Source organism: Rhinopithecus bieti, unplaced genomic scaffold, assembly GCF_001698545.2.
Source record: "Rhinopithecus bieti isolate Rb0 unplaced genomic scaffold, ASM169854v2 scaffold_81659, whole genome shotgun sequence".
Taxonomy (NCBI): Eukaryota; Metazoa; Chordata; class Mammalia; order Primates; family Cercopithecidae; genus Rhinopithecus; species Rhinopithecus bieti.
The window spans coordinates 2,731,265-2,749,679 of NW_016837762.1; the positions used below are offsets into that span (position 1 = coordinate 2,731,265).

The 18,415-nt window shown below is 49.3% G+C and overlaps 2 protein-coding genes across 6 annotated transcripts in view; one reads left to right on the forward strand and one right to left on the reverse strand.

The window, feature by feature from the left end:
• Window positions 1–35: 35 nt before the first annotated feature.
• LOC108524841 (uncharacterized) overlaps window positions 36–18,415 on the forward strand; it is a 20,976-nt gene continuing 2,596 nt past the window's right edge. For 2 of the 4 annotated variants that reach the window (XM_017865947.1, XM_017865948.1), the window contains exons 1-2: window positions 1,025–1,165; window positions 16,731–16,935. In XM_017865947.1, the coding sequence (XP_017721436.1) occupies window positions 1,046–1,165; window positions 16,731–16,935 (325 nt within the window). In that variant the 5' untranslated portion in view covers window positions 1,025–1,045. Of the gene's footprint in view, window positions 727–1,024; window positions 1,166–16,730; window positions 17,513–18,415 lie in introns of those variants that run through there. The other 2 variants (XR_001884147.1, XR_001884146.1) reach the window with 2 other exon arrangements.
• Window positions 10,493–17,633, reverse strand: ZNF232 (zinc finger protein 232). 2 transcript variants are annotated; one of them, XM_017865944.1, is made up of 4 exons: window positions 17,195–17,633; window positions 14,798–15,172; window positions 14,328–14,454; window positions 10,493–11,292 (listed from the first exon to the last, which is right to left on the reverse strand). In XM_017865944.1, the coding sequence occupies exons 1-4, from the start codon at window positions 17,612–17,614 to the stop codon at window positions 10,583–10,585; spliced, it is 1,632 nt and encodes a 543-aa protein (XP_017721433.1). In that variant the 5' UTR covers window positions 17,615–17,633; the 3' UTR covers window positions 10,493–10,582. The 2 variants fall into 2 exon arrangements, with proteins under 2 accessions (XP_017721433.1, XP_017721434.1); XM_017865945.1 differs by having other exon boundaries at window positions 14,798–15,272; window positions 17,195–17,328.

Here is an 18,415-nt window from a genome sequence, read left to right on the forward strand (position 1 = left end):
CTCAACAAAAAAAAAAAAAAAAAAAACCGGGTCACTTCTGCAATAATTTCCTCTTCACCGCACCTCTCAGCTTTGGGAATGAAGCTATGTCAAAAAGACCTGTCTGGGTGAACCCCTGCAAATGGAGGTCAGCTGGACCTCAGTAAGAGCCCAGCGGGAAGGGGCGGGGACGATTCTGGCGATCACATGAGAAAGGGAGCAGCCTCAGCAGGGCAGGCGGACACAGTTGTCAACCACTCGCTGGCCGCCTGCGACGTGAAGCACCTGCGCTGGGCGCGGCGGGTAAGCCCCGACACTCGCGGGCGCCTCAACAGCCCAGAGGCGTCAGCGCTGTGGAGCAGGAAAGGGTCCCAAACGCAGGGCGGCCACGCAGTGTCGCGCCCACCTGTCCCTCTCCCCGAAGCGCTGAGCCAGCACGATGCACAGAAGGGAAGGAGGAAGGTGACTTGAGGGCAGTGACCGACCGGACAGTGGAAGTCCATTTCAGGAGCCCCGGGACCCGAGCTCGGGCCCCTTTCCAATCCCCCAGGCGTCTTTCCCACGTCCTTGTCTCCTAATCCTGGGAATCGACGGCCACTCCACTCTCCTGCAGTACCGCGGACAAGAACACCCATTGTTTTTACTTCACAGGCAGGTGTCTTCTGATGGACCCAACTCTGTGGGTACTCGTCTTCTCCAAAAAGTCCCCAAATGCGCTAGTAGGCCTGCCAGCCCGGTATCCGAGAGGTAAGAGCCCCGGCGGCGCGGGCGGAAGCGTGTCTGTCGCGGGGCCTCTCTAGGACGCCGGGAGGCCCCCTCGTTAGCGCGGGACTTCGGCGGCCGGGGGCGGGGCTCGAGGGTTGAGGGCGGCGCGCCTCGCGCGGATTAGCTGCCATCCGGCGGGGCTTTCTGTCGGGGACCAGTGGGGTGGCCGCTGAGGGCCCAGTAACCCCCCCCCCACCCCGCCGGGCGGGCTCACGGTCGCGTGCGCGGGCTCTGGGGCGTCCGCGGAGACCCCCAAGTGCGTGTGCGGGGTGGGGTCGGGGTGGCAGTTGGGGGCAAATCAATGGGCCTGTACTTTTGTCTCTCTGCCTGCTGGGATTTACAGTTTGTGAGGACGTTTCACATCCCATGGATATTTACGGAATCCCTTCCGCGGCCCAGGCTTTTCAGGACACCAAGCCAGGCCTGTTATAACTATTTAATATATAATTATTACAGTTAAACTTATTTGCAGTCGGGAAGCACAGACTCAAAACACGAAAGGCAGGGTTGGCTTTAGAAAGAAGTCACTGTGGTCAAAGAGTGTCAGAGGGGCTAAGAAGATAGGTATGGAGGGCCGGGCGCGGTGGCTGACACCTGTAATCCCAGCACTTTGGGAGGCCGAGGCAGGCGGATCACCTGAGGTCAGGAGTTCAAGACCAGCCTGGCCAACATGGTGAAACCCCCGTCTCTACTAAAATACAAAATTAGCTGGGCATGGTGGCATATACCTCTAATCCCAGCTACTCGGGTGGCTGAGGCAGGAGAATCACTTGAACCCAGGAGGCAGTTGTTGCAGTGAGCCAGGATCGCACCATTGCACTCCAGCCTGGGCAACAGAGTGAGGCTCCATCTCAAAAGAAAAAAAAAGGGCCGGACACAGTGGCTCACGCCTGTAATCCCAGCACTTTGGGAGGCTGAGGTGGGTGGATCACGAGGTCAGGAGTTTGAGACCAGCCTGGCCAACCTGGTGAAACCCCCGTATCTACTAAAAATACAAAAAAATTAGCTGGGCGTGGTGGCAGGCGCCTGTAGTCACAGCTACTTGGGAGGCCAAGGCAGAAGAATCACTTAAACCCGGGAGGCAGAGGTTGCGGTGAGCCGAGATCGCACCACTGCATTCCAGCCTGGGCGACAGAGCGAGACTCCGTCCCAAAAAAAAAAAGAGAAAGATAGGTATGGAAGTTATGAGAGTCAGAGACAGTGGAGTTGATCATTTGAGGCCTTTTGCTAAGAGCGACGGTGGTTATGCACTGGGAGTGGGCAGAGATCTGGGAGGCTTTCTGGCAGATTATCCAGAGAGTCATCAAGAAAGGAGCAAATGCGGGCCAGGTGCGGTGGCTCACGCCTGTAATCCCAGCAGGGAGGCTGAGGCGGGTGGATCACCTGAGCTCAGGAGTTTGAGACCAGCCTGGGCAACATGGCGAAACCCTGTCTCTACTAAAAGTTCAAAAATTGGCCGGGCGTGGTGGTGGGTGTCTGTAATCCAAGCTACTTGGGAGACTGAGGCAGGAGAATTGCTTGAACCCGGGAGGTGAAGGTTGCAGTGAGCCGAGATTGCACCACTGCACTCCAACCTGGGTGACACAGCGAGACTTCATCTGAAAACAAAAGAAAAGAAAGAAAGAAAAGAAAAAGCTAAAAGAGCAAATGCTTCTGTGCCCTTGGTCAGTTGGGTATGTCACGCATTCTCCAAGCTGGACTCTGGATGGGGGTGCGGAGGGACTTTAGTTGGAGTAGGCACTATAAATCTAGGTTCCATTCCACTGAATCTGAAGGCGGGGAAATCCTAGGAGTGCCTTGAATGTGGGAAGGACCTGGGAGAGCTTCATGCCTTCAGGTGGAGATGGGGGATACCTCTGCATTCAAATTCACTCTGGTGAGAAACACTACTATGTAGAGCGCGGGAAAGCCTTGAGATGGAATTCTCACCTTGGAGTTCATCAGGAAATGCACACTGGAGAGGACCTTTGAATGCCAATGTGGGGAAGACCAGCCCAGTTCTCGTCAACTTCAGCATCCGAGCATGCACAGTGCCCAGGGATATGGGGGCTTACTCACTGTAGGACACTTTCATTCTGACATGGAACTCTGATCTTGCCTCTTCTTCACTGGGAGCAGTAATTTTGCTTTGCTCCTTGAGGACAGGGCTAACTTGCAGAATAGTGTTCACCCCAGGGTTGCCACTCACAAATCAATAAATGAATGAATGAATAAATAATAATAAATAAGAGGCAACAGCCGGGCGCGGTGGCTCAAGCCTGTAATCCCAGCACTTTGGGAGGCCGAGGCGGGCGGATCACGAGGTCAGGAGATCGAGACCATCCTGGCTAACACGGTGAAACCCCATCTCTAATAAAAAATACAAAAAAAAAAAAACTAGCTGGGTGAGGTGGCGGGCGCCTGTGTAGTCCCATCTCTTGGGAGGCTGTGGGAGAATGGCGTAACCTGGGAGGCGGAGCTTGCAGTGAGCTGACGATCCGGCCGTCTGCATCCAGCCTGGGCAACAAAGCGAGACTCGTCTCAAAAAAAAAAAAAAAAAAAAAAAAAAAAGGCAACAAATGATGATCTGTTTTTCTGTGATGTGGGCAGTACAATGTGACAAAGGTGAAATACTGTACCTGGGCTGGATTGTTGTTGATTTCGCGGAAAAATTGGGAATACTTAGTAATCTGTGGATTCTATTTCTTTTGTGTTCATTTATACTCAAGTGCCACAGGTTGTCTTATAGACAGTTAAGGCATAGACATTGAAGCAGACTTAAAACATTAATTTCTCTTTGCCAAAAACACTCGTACACACTGACCTCTCTACAATCCAACTGGCCCAAAATGCGGGTGAGAAATGCCACTCTCTGGCATGGAACCAACTGTGCTCAGCCACTTTGGGAAGTCTATGAGACTGAGGCGGATGCCAGGCTTGCGGATTTTCATCGTCTCAGCGTGGCCGGCGCTTCACCTAGATTGTGCAAGCAGGAGGGAAATGAGGTAACATGATGGAAGTTCCCCCGTCTTCCTATAGAGATACATTACTCTAAGCTGGGGGTGTAAGGTCCTGCACCATTGCTGCCGGCTCACGGGGCTTGAGTACCGTCATACAGAAGGTGTGAAAGGCCGCCCAGACAGCAAGCAGATGTTTGGCCTAGGGAGGGTTGCGATGAGGTTTAATAGTCGTAAGAGCTTAAAACTAGCACTCGTATCTACCTCACTAGACATCCGGGAATGCTTCCTAAGGTGCGCGAGCTTTCTACATGTACTTCCAAAGTGTCTATGAGCCTGAAAAGCATCTGATTCATCGGCCTGGTTTTACAGCTTTCCTCTGTAATAGTAGAATGGACGTAAGAGGATTAGCTAAGGTATGTTATTGGCTGCATCTGGTTCATATCTGCATAATAATATATCTTTCTTTAACTTCCTTCTCGCCCCTGTCATCTCCATGTTTGGAAAGAGCTCTATATCCCTATTTCAGATCTTCTCCCCCCCTCGCTGCGAATGCGCTCTATATTCTCAGTCGTCCCTGGACCTGTGGGTTTTTACCTGAGTGACGGGACAATCCTATCTGTGGATTAAGACTGGACCAAGGACACTAGGTCCCGGAACCTCCCATCCCATGGAGCTAACTATGAGACCACTGCCCAGTCGGACTAATCATCGTGATCTTTAGGTTCGCTTTAATCTTGTAAAATTTTACTTCAACTACTCAATCTCTACGACACTTTATATGATTTCCTGTCTCCCTTTTTATTTCGCTTTTTATACAGTAGACTACATCTCTACCTACCTGAGGCCACTGAATGGTGTATGAACATATATGATCACACGAAACCCCCCACTTCCCCTCTCGCTCGCTCCATGCCTTGGCCTGCTTTGTTTACTTCTAGCCTTAGATAAGGACAGACATTGGTCATATAGATGGCTATGTTCCTCGTAGCAAATTGGCATTTCGCCAATGACTGTCGGCATCCAGCCCTCCGGGGAGATAGACGAGAATGTCTCATTCTCACTCGAGGGTCTAAGGTACAAGAGTTTGGATTCTCATCGTTATGCATTGTGCTTAGTCCTGTACTTCAGGAATAGCTGTGACTTTGTAGGAGAACTCCCCTTTATAGGGGTCTTCATGACACCTTTGATGTTATGTTGTCAATCTCTCTTTACCTTTTGAGTTTACCATCGCGAAATATGCCCAAGGTCGATTATAAGGGCATGGGTCCCAAGGAGGTGAGACATTATGAGTTAGAAGCATTTAGTGGGGGGATCAGTCCGAGCGGTTGCTGTGATTGTGTTCCTGCCGATCTTGGGCCTGGTGACTCTTCTTCTCTGGTGCTGTTCTTACGCGGGGGGTTTCTTGAAGTGCCAATGGTATTGGGCAGGAAAGAGTTGATAAGTCTCCTACTATATATCTCGGGGGAATGAGCATTGTCTTGTAAATATCAGACTGGTGTTTGGGTTCCTCTTCGTGGACTCAGGCCTATGTCATAATGTTCTAGCCAATATTCATTGTATGTTAATGCCCTCGGGCCGGCGTGAGAGCTGGATTCGGCAAACGCCTGTGTCTAAATCCCAGCACGATATTGAAGTTGAGGCCAAGGCAGAAAATTGATTACCTTGAGAGGTACTTGAGCCCAGGAGTTCCAGGCGCCTGGCCCATGGCAACCCTGCCTACAAAATAAAATATCAGCTGGGTGTGGGTGTGTGCACCTGTGGGTAAATAGGTCACGCTCGCTCACTCAAATGTGGGGTCCAGATACTATAGGGAGAGATGTCGGACTGGATGTTCCGCAAGTGTGCAACTCTGTTGTACGCTCTCAGCGCCCCTTTAGTCTCAAACTACCAAATAAGAAAAATTACATTGTAAGATAACAGATTGGTCTGGGGCGCCCATGTTTCGGCATTCGGCTTCCATTTCTCGCTCTTCCGGCTAATCTCTAGGTTGTCTGCTACTTGCATGTTGTCCCCTGAGTTTCCTGTACATACCGTTTTTTTCACCTGCTATCTTGTTTTGGCTTATCTTTTATCAATGTGGGAAAGAGATAATTAGAATAGATAGACTCACTTTGTGACTTGGAGCAGTAAAGAATTTGCTTTTAGATCTCTGTGTTTTTCGTATTATTCTCTTGGGGCGGGCTATCAAACTGGAGCCTCAACCACATTTCTCAGGTTGAGTCTTCTGCATCTCTGATTGTGCTTTGGCGCTCGTGCAGTATGCAGATAGAGCACGATAGTTTGCGTCGATTTGTATACCTTCGATGTAACATAAGTGTTTTCTCTTCTCGCGCGCTTCTCAAGGTGCCAATCTCTCTCAGTCTACAAGAGCTCCGCTCGCTCGCCGCGCAGAGCGCTGCTTTTAGCAGATGGCCAAGTGCTGTGGCACTCTCCTATAATCTCGTCTGTCGCCACGCTTGCCCTTCTCGGGTGTACGTTTCGTTGTACGTATGGCTCGAGATCGGGCCAGGCCGAGGATGGTCTTGACCTTGTAGATTCGTCGAGTGTAGATAAGAGATTGCGTATGCCCTCGTCTGAATCGCCTAGGCGATGCTGAGCTCCGAAGTGTGAGTGGCAAGCAAAATAGGATCTTCCTCAGCCAAACCTCAATTAGCGTCTTTGCTGCTGTCACGTGAACGCGCCTCGGTAAACTTGGAAAACTCGCTTATATAATGTCTCACTTTTTTTTTTTTAAATAAAAAAATATGTAGAAACAATAACGGGGAACAAATTTGTTGTCACGCCTTGTTGCAATCGAGGGCATAGTGCTCTCACTGCAGCCTCGACCTCCCAGGTTCAAGCAATCCTTCTGTGTCAGCCCCCCAAGTAGCTGGGATTACAGGTGTGTGCCACCGTGCCTGGCTATTTTTTTTTTTTTGTTTTTGTTTTTGTAGAGACAAGGTTTTGCCATGTTTCCCAGGCTGGTCTGGAACTCCTGAGCTCAAGTAATCCGCCTGCCTCAGCCCCCCAAAATGCTAAGATTACAGGTGTGAGCAACCGCGCCCAGCCAAATTTGCTCATTTGATATAAAGTTTATGGGTATGCCAATTTTGTGGCTGATGGAACTCTTTCAAGGCTTTCGTTTTTTAAATAAAGACCTTCATTTCTCATTGTTCCATTAAGCAATTAAGGTGACAGCATTAATTTGCAGAATTAATTAACAAGAATTAATTACATTTAATCTATTATTTTGAGATGGAGTTTCGCTCGTCCAGGGTGGAGTGCAGTGGTGTGAGCTCGGCTCACTGCAATCTCCGCCTCCCGGGTTCAAGCGATTCTCCTGCCTCAGCCTCCCGAGTAGCTGGAATTATTATGGCGCCCGCCACCATACCCAGCTAATTTTTTGTAATTTTACTAGAGATGGGTTTTCACCATGTTGGTCAGGCTGGTCTCAAACTCCTGAGCTCAGGTGATCCACCTGCCTCGGCCTCCCAAAGTGCTGGGATGACAGGCGTGAGCCACTATGCCCATCCAATTACATTTAATTTTCAATTTAGTGAAACTTTGCATTGGTTCCTGGGCAGCAGAGATAGTCTCATTGGTGGGACCATGCACTCATCTGTCTGGGAAGCAGTGCTGACTGGGACAGTGAGTTTGGCTTTCTCTGCTCCACAGTTCAAGTTAGAAATGCAAAAGCCCCCCTTCTCTTCCCTGCAGCGCTGAGTAAAGAGTACCAGGTGCACAGGCTCTGAAATCATATTTAGGTTCAGATCTTGGCCCTGTCACTTATCAATTATGTGGCCTTGGACAAATTATTTCATCTATTTTAGTCTGTTTCTTCATCCATAACATTGCAATATAAAGCCTCCTTCTGAAGGTTAGCAGTACAGTTACAACACTGCTTCAGTAATTTTCGGGTGGCTGGAAGAAGAGGAGACTGACTCCCTTAACCCTAAGCCCAAAACTTCCCTGTTTCCATGTGCTCCCTGGTTTGCAGCTCTCCTCCCTCCCTCCAGGGCTTACGGCCACACTGTCTGTAGGGCAGCCACTCTGCCACCTCTGGCCTCAGGGTCCTCTTGGGTGTGTGCAGAGGCAGGTGCCCGAGAAAGGCCTGTAGAATGGGGCTGCTGGACAGAGCCCAAGGCTCTTGGGAGGAAAACTTGGAGCCATTTGCACTGTTTGCTTGAAGCATAAACTGAGGCAGGGTGAGCTGGTTTCTGCCTGGCAGTCAGATCTACCCCCAAAAGTCCTACTGATCTTGCCCCCTTCATACTTTTCAAATCTGTCTCCTCTTCTACTTCCCCATGGTCACTCCCTCAGTTTAGGTAGCCGTATTACTTGGAGGTTACCACAAGTCTCCTAATAGGAGTCTGCAGTTTTCCACTGTAGATGAAGTGATCTTTCTGAAGTACACAACTGAGGAACTGACGGTGTCACTCCCTAGTAATGGCTCCCCACTGCTCTTAAATCGAAAATCCCTTACCTGACTTAAAAGGCTTTGATATCTGCTAAACGTCGTCTCTCCAGCCGCATCAAATGCATTTGTCCCTTGCACTCTATACGATAGGCACGCTAAAAAAGGTTATTTTTTTATTTTTAGGTAGGATTTTGCTATGTTGCCCAGGCTGGACCACCTCAGCCTCCCAAGTAGCTGGGACTATAGGTACCTGCTACTGGGCCTGACTTGTGTTGGCAGACATTTAACAACTAGCTAATAGGTAGTTCAAAACCTTTTTAGTTTTGCTGTGTTTGCTGATTTCTATAGTGTGAATACTCTCACCATGGCTGATTTCAATGCAGACTTGGGAAGGGATGTGCGAAACTGGCTCTGGCCAGCCTGTACAGACTGGCTCTAGCACAACACTGGAAAACCCACACCCTACACAATAAGGTGTCAATTTCAATCTTGGTCAGGGTGGGTGTGGGCTCTTCTAAATTTGCTTCTTGAGAATTAGCTGTTCCCTTTTCTGCTATTCCTCTATTTTTTGACACAGGGTCTCACTCCATCACACAAGCTTGGGTGCAGTGGTGTGATCTGTAGCCTCAACCTCCCGGGCTCAGGTGATTCTCCCTCCTCAGCCTCCCAAGTAGCTGGGACTCTAGGCACGCACCACCATACCTGGCTAATTTTTTGTATCTTCTTGTAGAGAATGGGTTTCACCATGTTGTTCAGGCTGGTCTTAAACTCCGGGGTTCAAGCCATCTGCCCACCTTGGCCTCCCAATGTGCTGGGATTACAGGAGTGAGCCATCATGCCTGGCCTATTCCTATATTATTTTGGTTTGTTTGAGATGGAGTCTCACTCTGTCACCCAGGCTGGAGTGCAGCGGCACGATCCCGGCTCACTGCAACCTCTGCCTTCCAGGTTCAGGCAATTCTCCTACCTCAGCCACCCGAATAGCTGGGATTATAGGCGCCCGCCACCACCATGCCCGGATACTTTTTTTTTTTTTTGTCTTTTTAGTAGAGATGGGGTTTCACCATGTTGGCCAGGTTAGTCTCAAACTCCTGACCTCAAGTGGTTCAATTGCCTCAGCCTCTCAATGTGTTGGGATTACAGGCATGAGCCACCACGCCCAGCCCCTATATTCTTTTTTTTTTTTCCCTATATTCTTTAGAGATCTCTTTACTCCCTTTAGCAAATACTCCTTTTACTAGTTAATACTTCTTTAAATTTTCTTCAAATTACTAGTGTGGTTTTTGTTCCCTGCCTGGACATTTGCAGATATGACCCCGTCTGAGCAGGCAGACTAGTATGGGTCTGAGAAATGGCCAGAACTGGTCAGGCAGTGCAGCTCATGCCTGTAATCCCCATACTTTGGAAGGCCAAGGCGGGAGGATTGCTTGAGGCCAGGAGTTTGGCACCAGCCTGGGCAACATAGTGAGACTCCATCTCTACCAACAACAACAAAAAAAAGGGGGGAGCCAGACCAAAGCCCCATTCACGATAAATATAACACTTCTCAAGCAGCTGCTCAGTACCTGGTTAAAAATTCTAATGAAGGACGGGCGCAGTGGCTCACACCTGTAATCCCAGCATTTTGGGAGGCCGAGGTGGGTGGATCACAAAGTCAGGAGTTCAAGACCATCCTGATTAACATGATGAAACCCTTCTCTACTAAAAATACAAAAAAATTAGCCGGGCATGGTGGCACGCGCCTATAGTCCCAGCTACTCGGGAGGCTGAGGCAGGAGAATGGCGTAAACCTGGGGGGTGGAGCTTGCAGTGAGCTGAGATCGCACCAGTGCACTCCAGCCTGGGCTACAGAGTAAGACTCCATCTCAAAACAAAAAACAAAAAAACAAAAAAACCAAAACTCTAATGAAGTAACTAGGCATCGTGTCTCAGGCCTGTAATCCCAGCACTTTGGGAGGCAGAGGTGGGCAGATCATAGGGTCAAGAGTTTGAGACCAGCCTAACCAACATGGTGAAACCCCATCTCTACTAAAAATACAAAAAATTAGCTGGGCATGGTGGTGGTGGCGCATGCCTGTAGTCTCAGCTACTTGGGAGGCTGAGGCAGGAGGATCACTTGAACCCAGGAGGTGGAGGTTGCAGTGAGCTGAGATCATGCCACTGCACTCCAGCCTGGCGAGACAGCAAGACTCCATCTCAAAAAAAAAAAAAAGAAAAAATTATAATGAAGTAGACATTATTGGTGGGCAAACTAGGCAGATCATGCTAGAAAGAAGCAAACCAACTTAGCTACTACTTGCGGCCAAAGGCGTCCTAATGAATATCAGTATCTTAATCAAAGGACATGAAGGGATGGTCTACAGGCAGAACTAAGTAAACAGTTTTTCCTAAATCAAGAAAGACACAGGAAAAATCTTAAGGAGCTTATAACTTTTATGGGATCCAGTCCTAAAGTAGATTAGACCAATGTAGAATCCTGTCTGGAGACGTTCTCCCCTTCAATTCAATGGGAAGGCTCTTTTCTGGCATGAACTCTCCGATGTCTAATGAGTTCTGAGCACCATCCATAAGCTTTCCCACATTCTTTACATATAAAAGGTTTCTCTCCACTGTGAACTCTCCGATGCTGACTGAGATATGAGCTTTGACTAAAGGCCTTCCCACACTCATTACACTCATAGGGCTTCTCTCCTGAGTGAATCCTCTGATGCTGAACAAGATGAGCACCCCACCTGAAGGCCTTCCCACATTCGTTACATTCGAAGGGTTTCTCTCCTGTATGAATTCTCTGATGCTGACCGAGGTTTGAGCTCTGTTTGAAAGTTTTCCCACAGTCACTACACTTATAGGGTTTCTCTCCAGAATGAACTCTCTGGTGGACAACAAGATGTGAGTTATAAATGAAGGTTTTACCACATTCACTACATTCATGGTCTTTTTTCCCTGTGGGAGTTTCCTTATGGGTGACAACCATCTGCATGAAACTTTTCCCCTGAGCAGGGGACCACCTCAGTGTCTGCGCTTTGGGATTTCTCTGTTGCAGTTGTAAGGTACCCTCGGAGGTAGCTTCAAATGTAGAGGTGTCAGTAGCAAGATTTTCTGAGGACACCTGTGATTCCACTTCAGTAATGGGTGGTTGTGGCAATGATCCTTTGTCCTTGGGCTCTGGGCCATCTTCTGTAACAACTGATGGAAAATGTAAATATACCTGTTCTGGATGTATGAAGAAATGACACTTAGATTAAAATTTACATTTCTGGAATGAAAACAAATGCTTAAAAACTACTATATATATGACAAAGACTGGAAGACTATTTACTTGGATATTACCAACGGTTATCTCTCGGTGATGGCACTACACAGAGAAGAGAGTTTCTGCTTTTTAATTTCTCCCATTTGTCTGCTTTTTCTCCCCTAATTTCTCCATAATGAAACACTAAAGAAGTTGTATTGAAAAAATGAAGGCAAGCCGGGTGCGGCGGCTCACGCCTGTAATCCCAGCACTTTGGGAGGCTGAGGCGGGCGGATCACGAGGTCAGGAGATCCAGACCATCCTGGCTAACACGGTGAAACCCCGTCTCTACCAAAAAAAATACAAAAAGCTAGCCGGGTGAGGTGGCGGGCGTCTGTAGTCCCAGCTCCTCGGGAGGCTGAGGCAGGAGAATGGCGTGAACCCGGAAGGCGGAGCTTGCAGTGAGCCGAGATCGTGCCACTGCACTCCAGCCTGGGCGACAGACCAAGACTCCATCTCAAAAAAAGAAAAAATGAAGGCAATTACAAAAGCATGGTCTTTTTTTTAGGATTTTTCATATTTTCAAGGAATCAGGGAGTGATGGTGTGATGAAAGGGAAAAACATGAATCATTAGGGTTAAGGAAAAGGGAGGTTTTTTTTTTTTTTTTTTTTTTGAGACGGAGTCTCACTCTATCGCCCAGGCTGAAGTGCAGTGGCCAGATCTCAGCTCACTGCAAGCTCCGCCTCCCGGGTTTACACCATTCTCCTGCCTCAGCCTCCAGAGTAGCTGGGACTACAGGCTCCCGCCACCTCGCCCGGCTAGTTTTTTGTATTTTTTTAGTAGAGACGGAGTTTCACCATGTTAGCCAGGATGGTCTCGATCTCCTGACCTCATGATCCGCCCGTCTCGGCCTCCCAAAGTGCTGGGATTACAGGCTTGAGCCACCGCACCCAGCCTGGAAAAGGGAGGTTTCTAAAGGCAAAAAAACTGTGCCCTTCCTGGCGCTGCAGCCTTCACCTCTGCCCATCCATTTCCCAGCTGCATAAATCTATAGTCTCTTTAGAGGATCCTCAACTAACTGCTTCCTTTACCAAAAGGACTTCCAGCTCCCTGCCTCCTATCTGCTTGGTGATTTCTGCCTTTCTCTTCTTTGAAAAGGGAAAAAGAGTGCGTTGCCTTTTGTTTTGTTTTTTTTTTTGGAACGGCATCTTGCTCTGTCGCCCGGGCTGGAGTGCAGTGGCCGGATCTCAGCTCACTGCAAGCTCCGCCTCCCGGGTTTACGCCATTCTCCTGCCTCAGCCTCCCGAGTAGCTGGGACTACAGGCGCCGCCACCTCGCCCGGCTAGTTTTTTGTATTTTTTAGTAGAGACGGGGTTTCACCGTGTTAGCCAGGATGGTCTCGATCTCCTGACCTCGTGATCCGCCCGTCTCGGCCTCCCAAAGTGCTGGGATTAGAGGCTTGAGCCACCGCGCCCGGCCTGCCTTTTTGTTTTTAAATGTCCATAGCACATTTTATGTTTTATCTGTTGTAACACTCCCTATAGCCTAAGGAGAACAGAAACCAACTGCTTTAAGATAACTCAAGGTCATTTGACTTTTTTTTTTTTTTCTGTCGCCCAGGCTGGAGTGTAGTGGCATGGTCTTGGCTCACTGTAACCTCCGCTTCCCTGGTTCAAGTGATTCTCATGCCTCAGCCTCCCCAGTAGCTGGGATTACAGGTGCGTACCACCACACCCGGCTAATTTTTGTATTTTTAGTAGAGACAGGGTTTCGCCATGTTAGCCAGGCTGGTCTTGAACTCCTGACCCCAAGTGATCCGCCTGCCTCAGCCTCCCAAAGTGCTGGGATTATAGGTGTGAGCCACTGTGCCCAGCCAAGATCATTTGATTTTTAAAAATTCGTTTTTTCAGGTTAAATGCTGTGGTTAAAAAAATCTGAAATATGCTTGCTATAGAGAAAAAAAAAATCACAATAGCTAGCTTCTTTTTGAAAGTAAAGTAATAAAAGTGATAAATGAATACAGGCTTACTAAACAGAAGTTAAGGAGACAAGAAAAAGTCTGAAAAAAAGGCAAAGAAGAAAGAAGAGCTAAGAAGTAGAAACATACTTTTGGGACAGAATCTAATTCATCTCCATTTCTATTTTTTCCCATTTTGTAACTAACAAGAATTTGATTTTTTCAAATGCCTTGGTTTCGTGATAGTGATGTCGGGGAGGGGTTATGGTGTAAAAGCAAGTATCAAGTAGACTCTTTTTGGTTAGCAGCATATTCACAATATGGTCACGATGCTACAGAGGTCAACAAGGAGAGTTCACACCCCTGAGGCTCTAAGTATAGTGTTTGCCACTGGCAGAGAGGAGAGGTTGTTTGCCGGTATGTATGCAGGCCAAGAAGGAAGTTTCTGTAGTGAATCTGAAGGGTAGAAGGTGAGGGCACACATAAGAGAGTTTCAAATAGGGTTGTTTACATGAGGAAGAGGTGGTAGATAATGTGATGACAAAGGCTGTTTACATGAGGAAGAGGTGGTAAAGGTGATGACAGGCTGTATCTCACACAGGAGTGCTTTATGGCTTAAAAAGTGTGTTTTGCGACGCCTCAGGAGTTTAAAAAAAAAAAAAAAGGATCTCAAGGCTGGCCTCTAGCTCAGGGCAGAGTTATTATAGACTAGGGAGTTAAGTGCAGTGAAGATGATAAGGCATAAGTGAATGAACTATTTCCTGGTCCTGATTTAGGGCTCTCTAAAGTTAAGAGACGCTGGCCAGGCTTTATATCTAGATATGACCCAAGTTCAGCTTAATCCTCAGAGCTATCTTATGAGGCAGGTTATTCTTACTCCTAATTTTACAAGTGATGAAACAGGCAAAGTCTCTCACCTAAGAGATAAGAATAGTAAGGCTGTGATGATACCAAACATTTAAGTGCCTACTACTATTTACCCTTTACAGGTACTAGGTACTGTGCCCTTTATCATCCCTCTTTCTCCTCTCCCTCCCCACAGAATCCTGCTCCTCACCACTCTTTGGGAAAGGCTGGGTCTCCTTAGGCTGGAGTCGGATGCTCAGTGCTTCCTGGGCTGCTCCCAGAGATTCCTTCTTCTCCCATGGCTCTTCCTGTGCAGGTCCATGTGCAGGGCCTGGGACCTGGAGGTGATCAGGCACCACTCAGTTTTAAATTTTCTTCAAATTACTAGTGTGGTTCCTGTCCCCTGCCTGGACACTTGCAGATGTGACCCTCCTTGGACCAAAGCTTCCAAGAAGACTTTAGAGAGCCTCCTCGGAGTCAGCACAAGGGAAGGAAGAGGAACTAGAGTCTCTTTCTCATTCAGGGCTCGAGGGCGGAAAAGACAGACACAGAAACACATACTAACTGCTCTACCTGGCCCAAGAGAGGTTTGAACTTGGCAACTCCCCCTACTGCTGCCCCTCTGTCCAGCCTGAAGGTCATTGATCTGGCTCCCATAACAGACCAAATCCCCCTTCCCACCTGCGGCTCTGGTTCAAGTCCTTTCTCTAAATCCTCCAGCACAGTCACAGCCTCCTCTCCACTCTTAGGGTGATGTCCCCGCACCCACGACTGGAGCTCCTCAGGCAGGATGGTCAAGAATTGTTCTAGCACCAGGAACTCCAGGATCTGCTCCTTCGTGTGTTTCTCTGGCCTTAGCCACTCACAGCAGAGTACCCGTAGTTGGCTCAAGGCCTCCCGGGGACCAGGAGTCTCCTGGTAGCGGAGATGCCTGAAGCGTTGGCGGAAGATCTCTTGACTGGTAGAGTGGTTCCCAGGTAGCCTGGTCTCATACTCACAAGACTGTTCCTCTTCCTTTGGTTCCATCATCATCATCTTCTCTTGTCCCCGTGTATCCTGAAGGGCCAGAGTTTCAGCTGCTGTTAGTGATACAGCCATTCTAGTCTGGACTAGCTCTGCAGAAGGCTCATACCAGCTGAAATATTGCAAGGGCCCCCTGTAACATAAGAAGAAATCATTCCTCCTCTCCTTTTTTTTTTTTTTGAGACAGAGTCTCACTCTGTTACCCAGGCTGGAGTGCAGTGGCGCGATCTCAGCTCACTGCAACCTCCACCCCCAGGGTTCTAGAGATTCTCCTACCTCGGCCTCCCGAGTAGCTGGGATTACAGGCGCCCGCCACCACGCCCAGCCAATTTTTTTGTATTTTTAGTAGGGACAGGGTTTTGCCATATTGGCCAGGCTGGTCTTGAACTCCTGACCTCAGGTGATCCACCCGCCTCGGCCTCCCAAAGTGGCAGGATTACAGGCATGAGCCACCATGCCTGGCCTCTTCTTCTTTTTTTCGTTCATTAAACATATACTCAGCACTACAAAGAGTCAAACCCTGTACTATATATACCCTTTAGTCCAGCTTTTTCTTCCACCCCTCCCGAGAATTCTGATGTACTAAGTCAATGTTTTTGAGAAGCTTGCATTGTTGTAGAGACGGGGATGTAAAGTGGTTTTCTACAATACGGCTAAATAAACGCCATTAACAGGAAAAAATATCAAGAAAAAAAAAGTTGTGGGGGCCTATGGGAAGAAATGACTATTGGGAAGAAACAAGTTTGAAGCAAAACCCAAGTTTCCAGATGCAGAGCCCAGAGCCAAGCAGCTTTCACTGCAAGGTGGGGTTTGCTGGGGAGGCTCCTCCCTGCTTTAAAAATTTTCTGAAGTAGCAGTTTCAGCAAAAGTAAAACGTTAAGTCGTTAAGTCCCCTCCAAGGAGTTGGATCTCATTCAAACGCAGAAGCCCTATTAAGGGGCAGCTATGAACAAAACTCGGGTACAGTGACCTGCGTCAAGGAATCTAACAGGTGTAAACCACAAAAGCAGCTGAGATAGGTCTCAACCAATTTAGGGGTTACTTTGCTAAGGTTGAGGATGCAGCCAGGAAAAAGACACACAAGCCACAGTAAGATCCGCGGCCCGCACTTTTACCACCGAGGGTTTTGAGGGTTTCAATTTAATGGGGAGAAAGCTGGCAGGAGGGGAAGGAGTAAAGAAGAGGGGGGGTATGTAGTGAGGTAAGTGGCCGCATTCTTGTGAGGATTTGATTAGAGCTGAGTTCACCTGTTGCACGTGAAAAGAGGAAGTCAATTATGAATTTGTCTCGTGCTCAGTAAATCTGCATTTTCCACAAGATAAAGTAGATATAGAGTAGAGGAAGAAGTCAAATAGCTTTGTCTCCGGGTGGAGGAAGGATTTCTAGTCTGGTCCGGTGAAGCTGGGCTGTTCATTTACATTGCCAGGGTGAGGGAGGCCACCTGGGGGCATATGTTGCTTTCTGTCTTGCAGCTATCGGTTTAGGAACAAAAGGAAAAGCAGTTTTTTTCCGTGACTCAGTTTCCAAGCTTAACTCTTCCCTTTGGCATAGTAAGTTTGGGGTCCTGAGATTTTATTTTCCTTTCACACAGGGAAGGAGGTGGGACGCATCAGAGGCCACGAAAGGAGCACAAAGAGGGGCCGCTGGCCGAAGACAAAGGAGGCGCGAAGCAAAACGCGGAGCTCGTGTCTCCCAGGGTGATGCCCGGCGGCGCTGGCCCCAGCAAAACTTCTCTACCCCGGCCTGGAGCAGGTGCCCGCCCGGGAGCCCGGGAAGGGGGCCGTCGTCCAGGCCAGGTACAACTCCCCCTCCCACCCTTCACTCCCTACCCAGGGGTCTCGAGAAAAGATTAGAGGGACATCAAGACCCCCCTCCACGGCACGTGACGCAACGCGGGCAGCGCAGCGCGGGCACCGTGGGCAACCCAAACCCCTCTCCAAACACGCCCGCGGAGCTGCCTGCCAGGCCTGCTCACTGCAGAGCCGCCGCTGCCTGCGGGATGGGCAGAAGCCAAGCCGAGAGGTGGACCTCGGGGAAGCCGCCGCCAACACTCACCTCACAGGACCAGGAGGTTCCATCGGGGCGCTGCCCCGAACCGCGCCACTTCCAGCCCTCACTCCCAGCTGCAGGTTTGCGCCTGCGCAGGTCGCAGCCTCGGCCTCCATCTCCCAGAAGCCTCCGCGACGCCGGCTTCCGCTGCGGACTTTGGCCCAGGCGCGTGGGTCCTGCCGAAAGGCTGGGAGCCCGGGAACCGGTTCCCGTACTTGAGCCGAGCGGGAGAGAGCGCGCCGCCTGCATGACTGGAATGGCGCGGCCGGATGCCCTGGAGGCCCCTGGGAATTGCAGTCCTTGCTCAGGTGGAGAGCGAGCCCTGTAAGCGGGTGACTTCACCAAGTTTGGCGGGTCTCTTGTGGAGTTGTACCTGAAAGGGCGGTGCTGGCGGACAGATGTCAGGGAAATTCTGGCCTTGTGCATGGCCTGTGGTAACACTTATCCAGGAGTTCTATTTTCTTTTCTTTTTTTTTTTTTGAGACGGAGTCTCGCTCTGTTGCCCAGGCTGGAGTGCAGTGGCCGCATCTCAGCACACTGCAAGCTCCGCCTCCCGGGTTTACGCCATTCTCCTGCCTCAGCCTCCCGAGTAGCTGGGACTACAGGCGCCCGCCACCGCGCCCGGCTAGTTTTTTGTATTTTTTTAGTAGAGATGGGGGGGGGGAGGGGGCGGGTTTCACCGTGTGAGCCAGGATGGCCTTGATCTTCTGACTTCGTGATCCGCCCGTCTCGGCCTCCCAAAGTGCTGGGATTACAGGCTTGAGCCACCGCGCCCGGCCAAGAGTTCTATTTTCCAGTTACCTCTTCCCAGACCTGATGAGAGGGTCACAGCTGAGGAAGACGGTTCCCTCCACGAAAAAATATTCCCCAACCACTGGCCGGGTACGGGGAGGGGAGGAGAAAAAAGAATTCTAAGGTTAATTTTATTGCGATGCGGGAAATAGGAGTTGGTGTTTTTTTGTTTATTTTTAATTTTTTTATTTTTATTTTTATTATTATTATTTTTTTGAGACGTGGTGGCCAGTATGGTGAAACCCTGTCTCTATTAAAAATACAAAAAGGTTAGCCCGGCGTGGTGGCAGGCGCCTGTAGTCCCCACTACTCAGGAGACAGAAGAATCGTTTGAACCCAGGAAGCAGAAGTTGCAATGAGCTGAGATCGTGCCACTGCACTCCAGCCTGGGCTACAGAGCGAGACTCCGTCTCAAAAAAAAAAAAAAAAATTAAT

Bases quoted from the DNA above. Each gene is read 5' to 3' on its own strand.
- ZNF232 (XM_017865944.1), bottom strand. From the start codon at position 17,614: ATGCACAAGGCCAGAATTTCCCTGACATCTGTCCGCCAGCACCGCCCT. The intron at 15,173-17,194 runs GTGAGTGTTGGC...CTGGCCCTTCAG, and splicing joins GAACCTCCTGGTCCTGTGAG to GATACACGGGGACAAGAGAA. The intron at 11,293-14,327 runs GTGAGGAGCAGG...TCATACATCCAG, and splicing joins CCAGCCTTTCCCAAAGAGTG to AACAGGTATATTTACATTTT.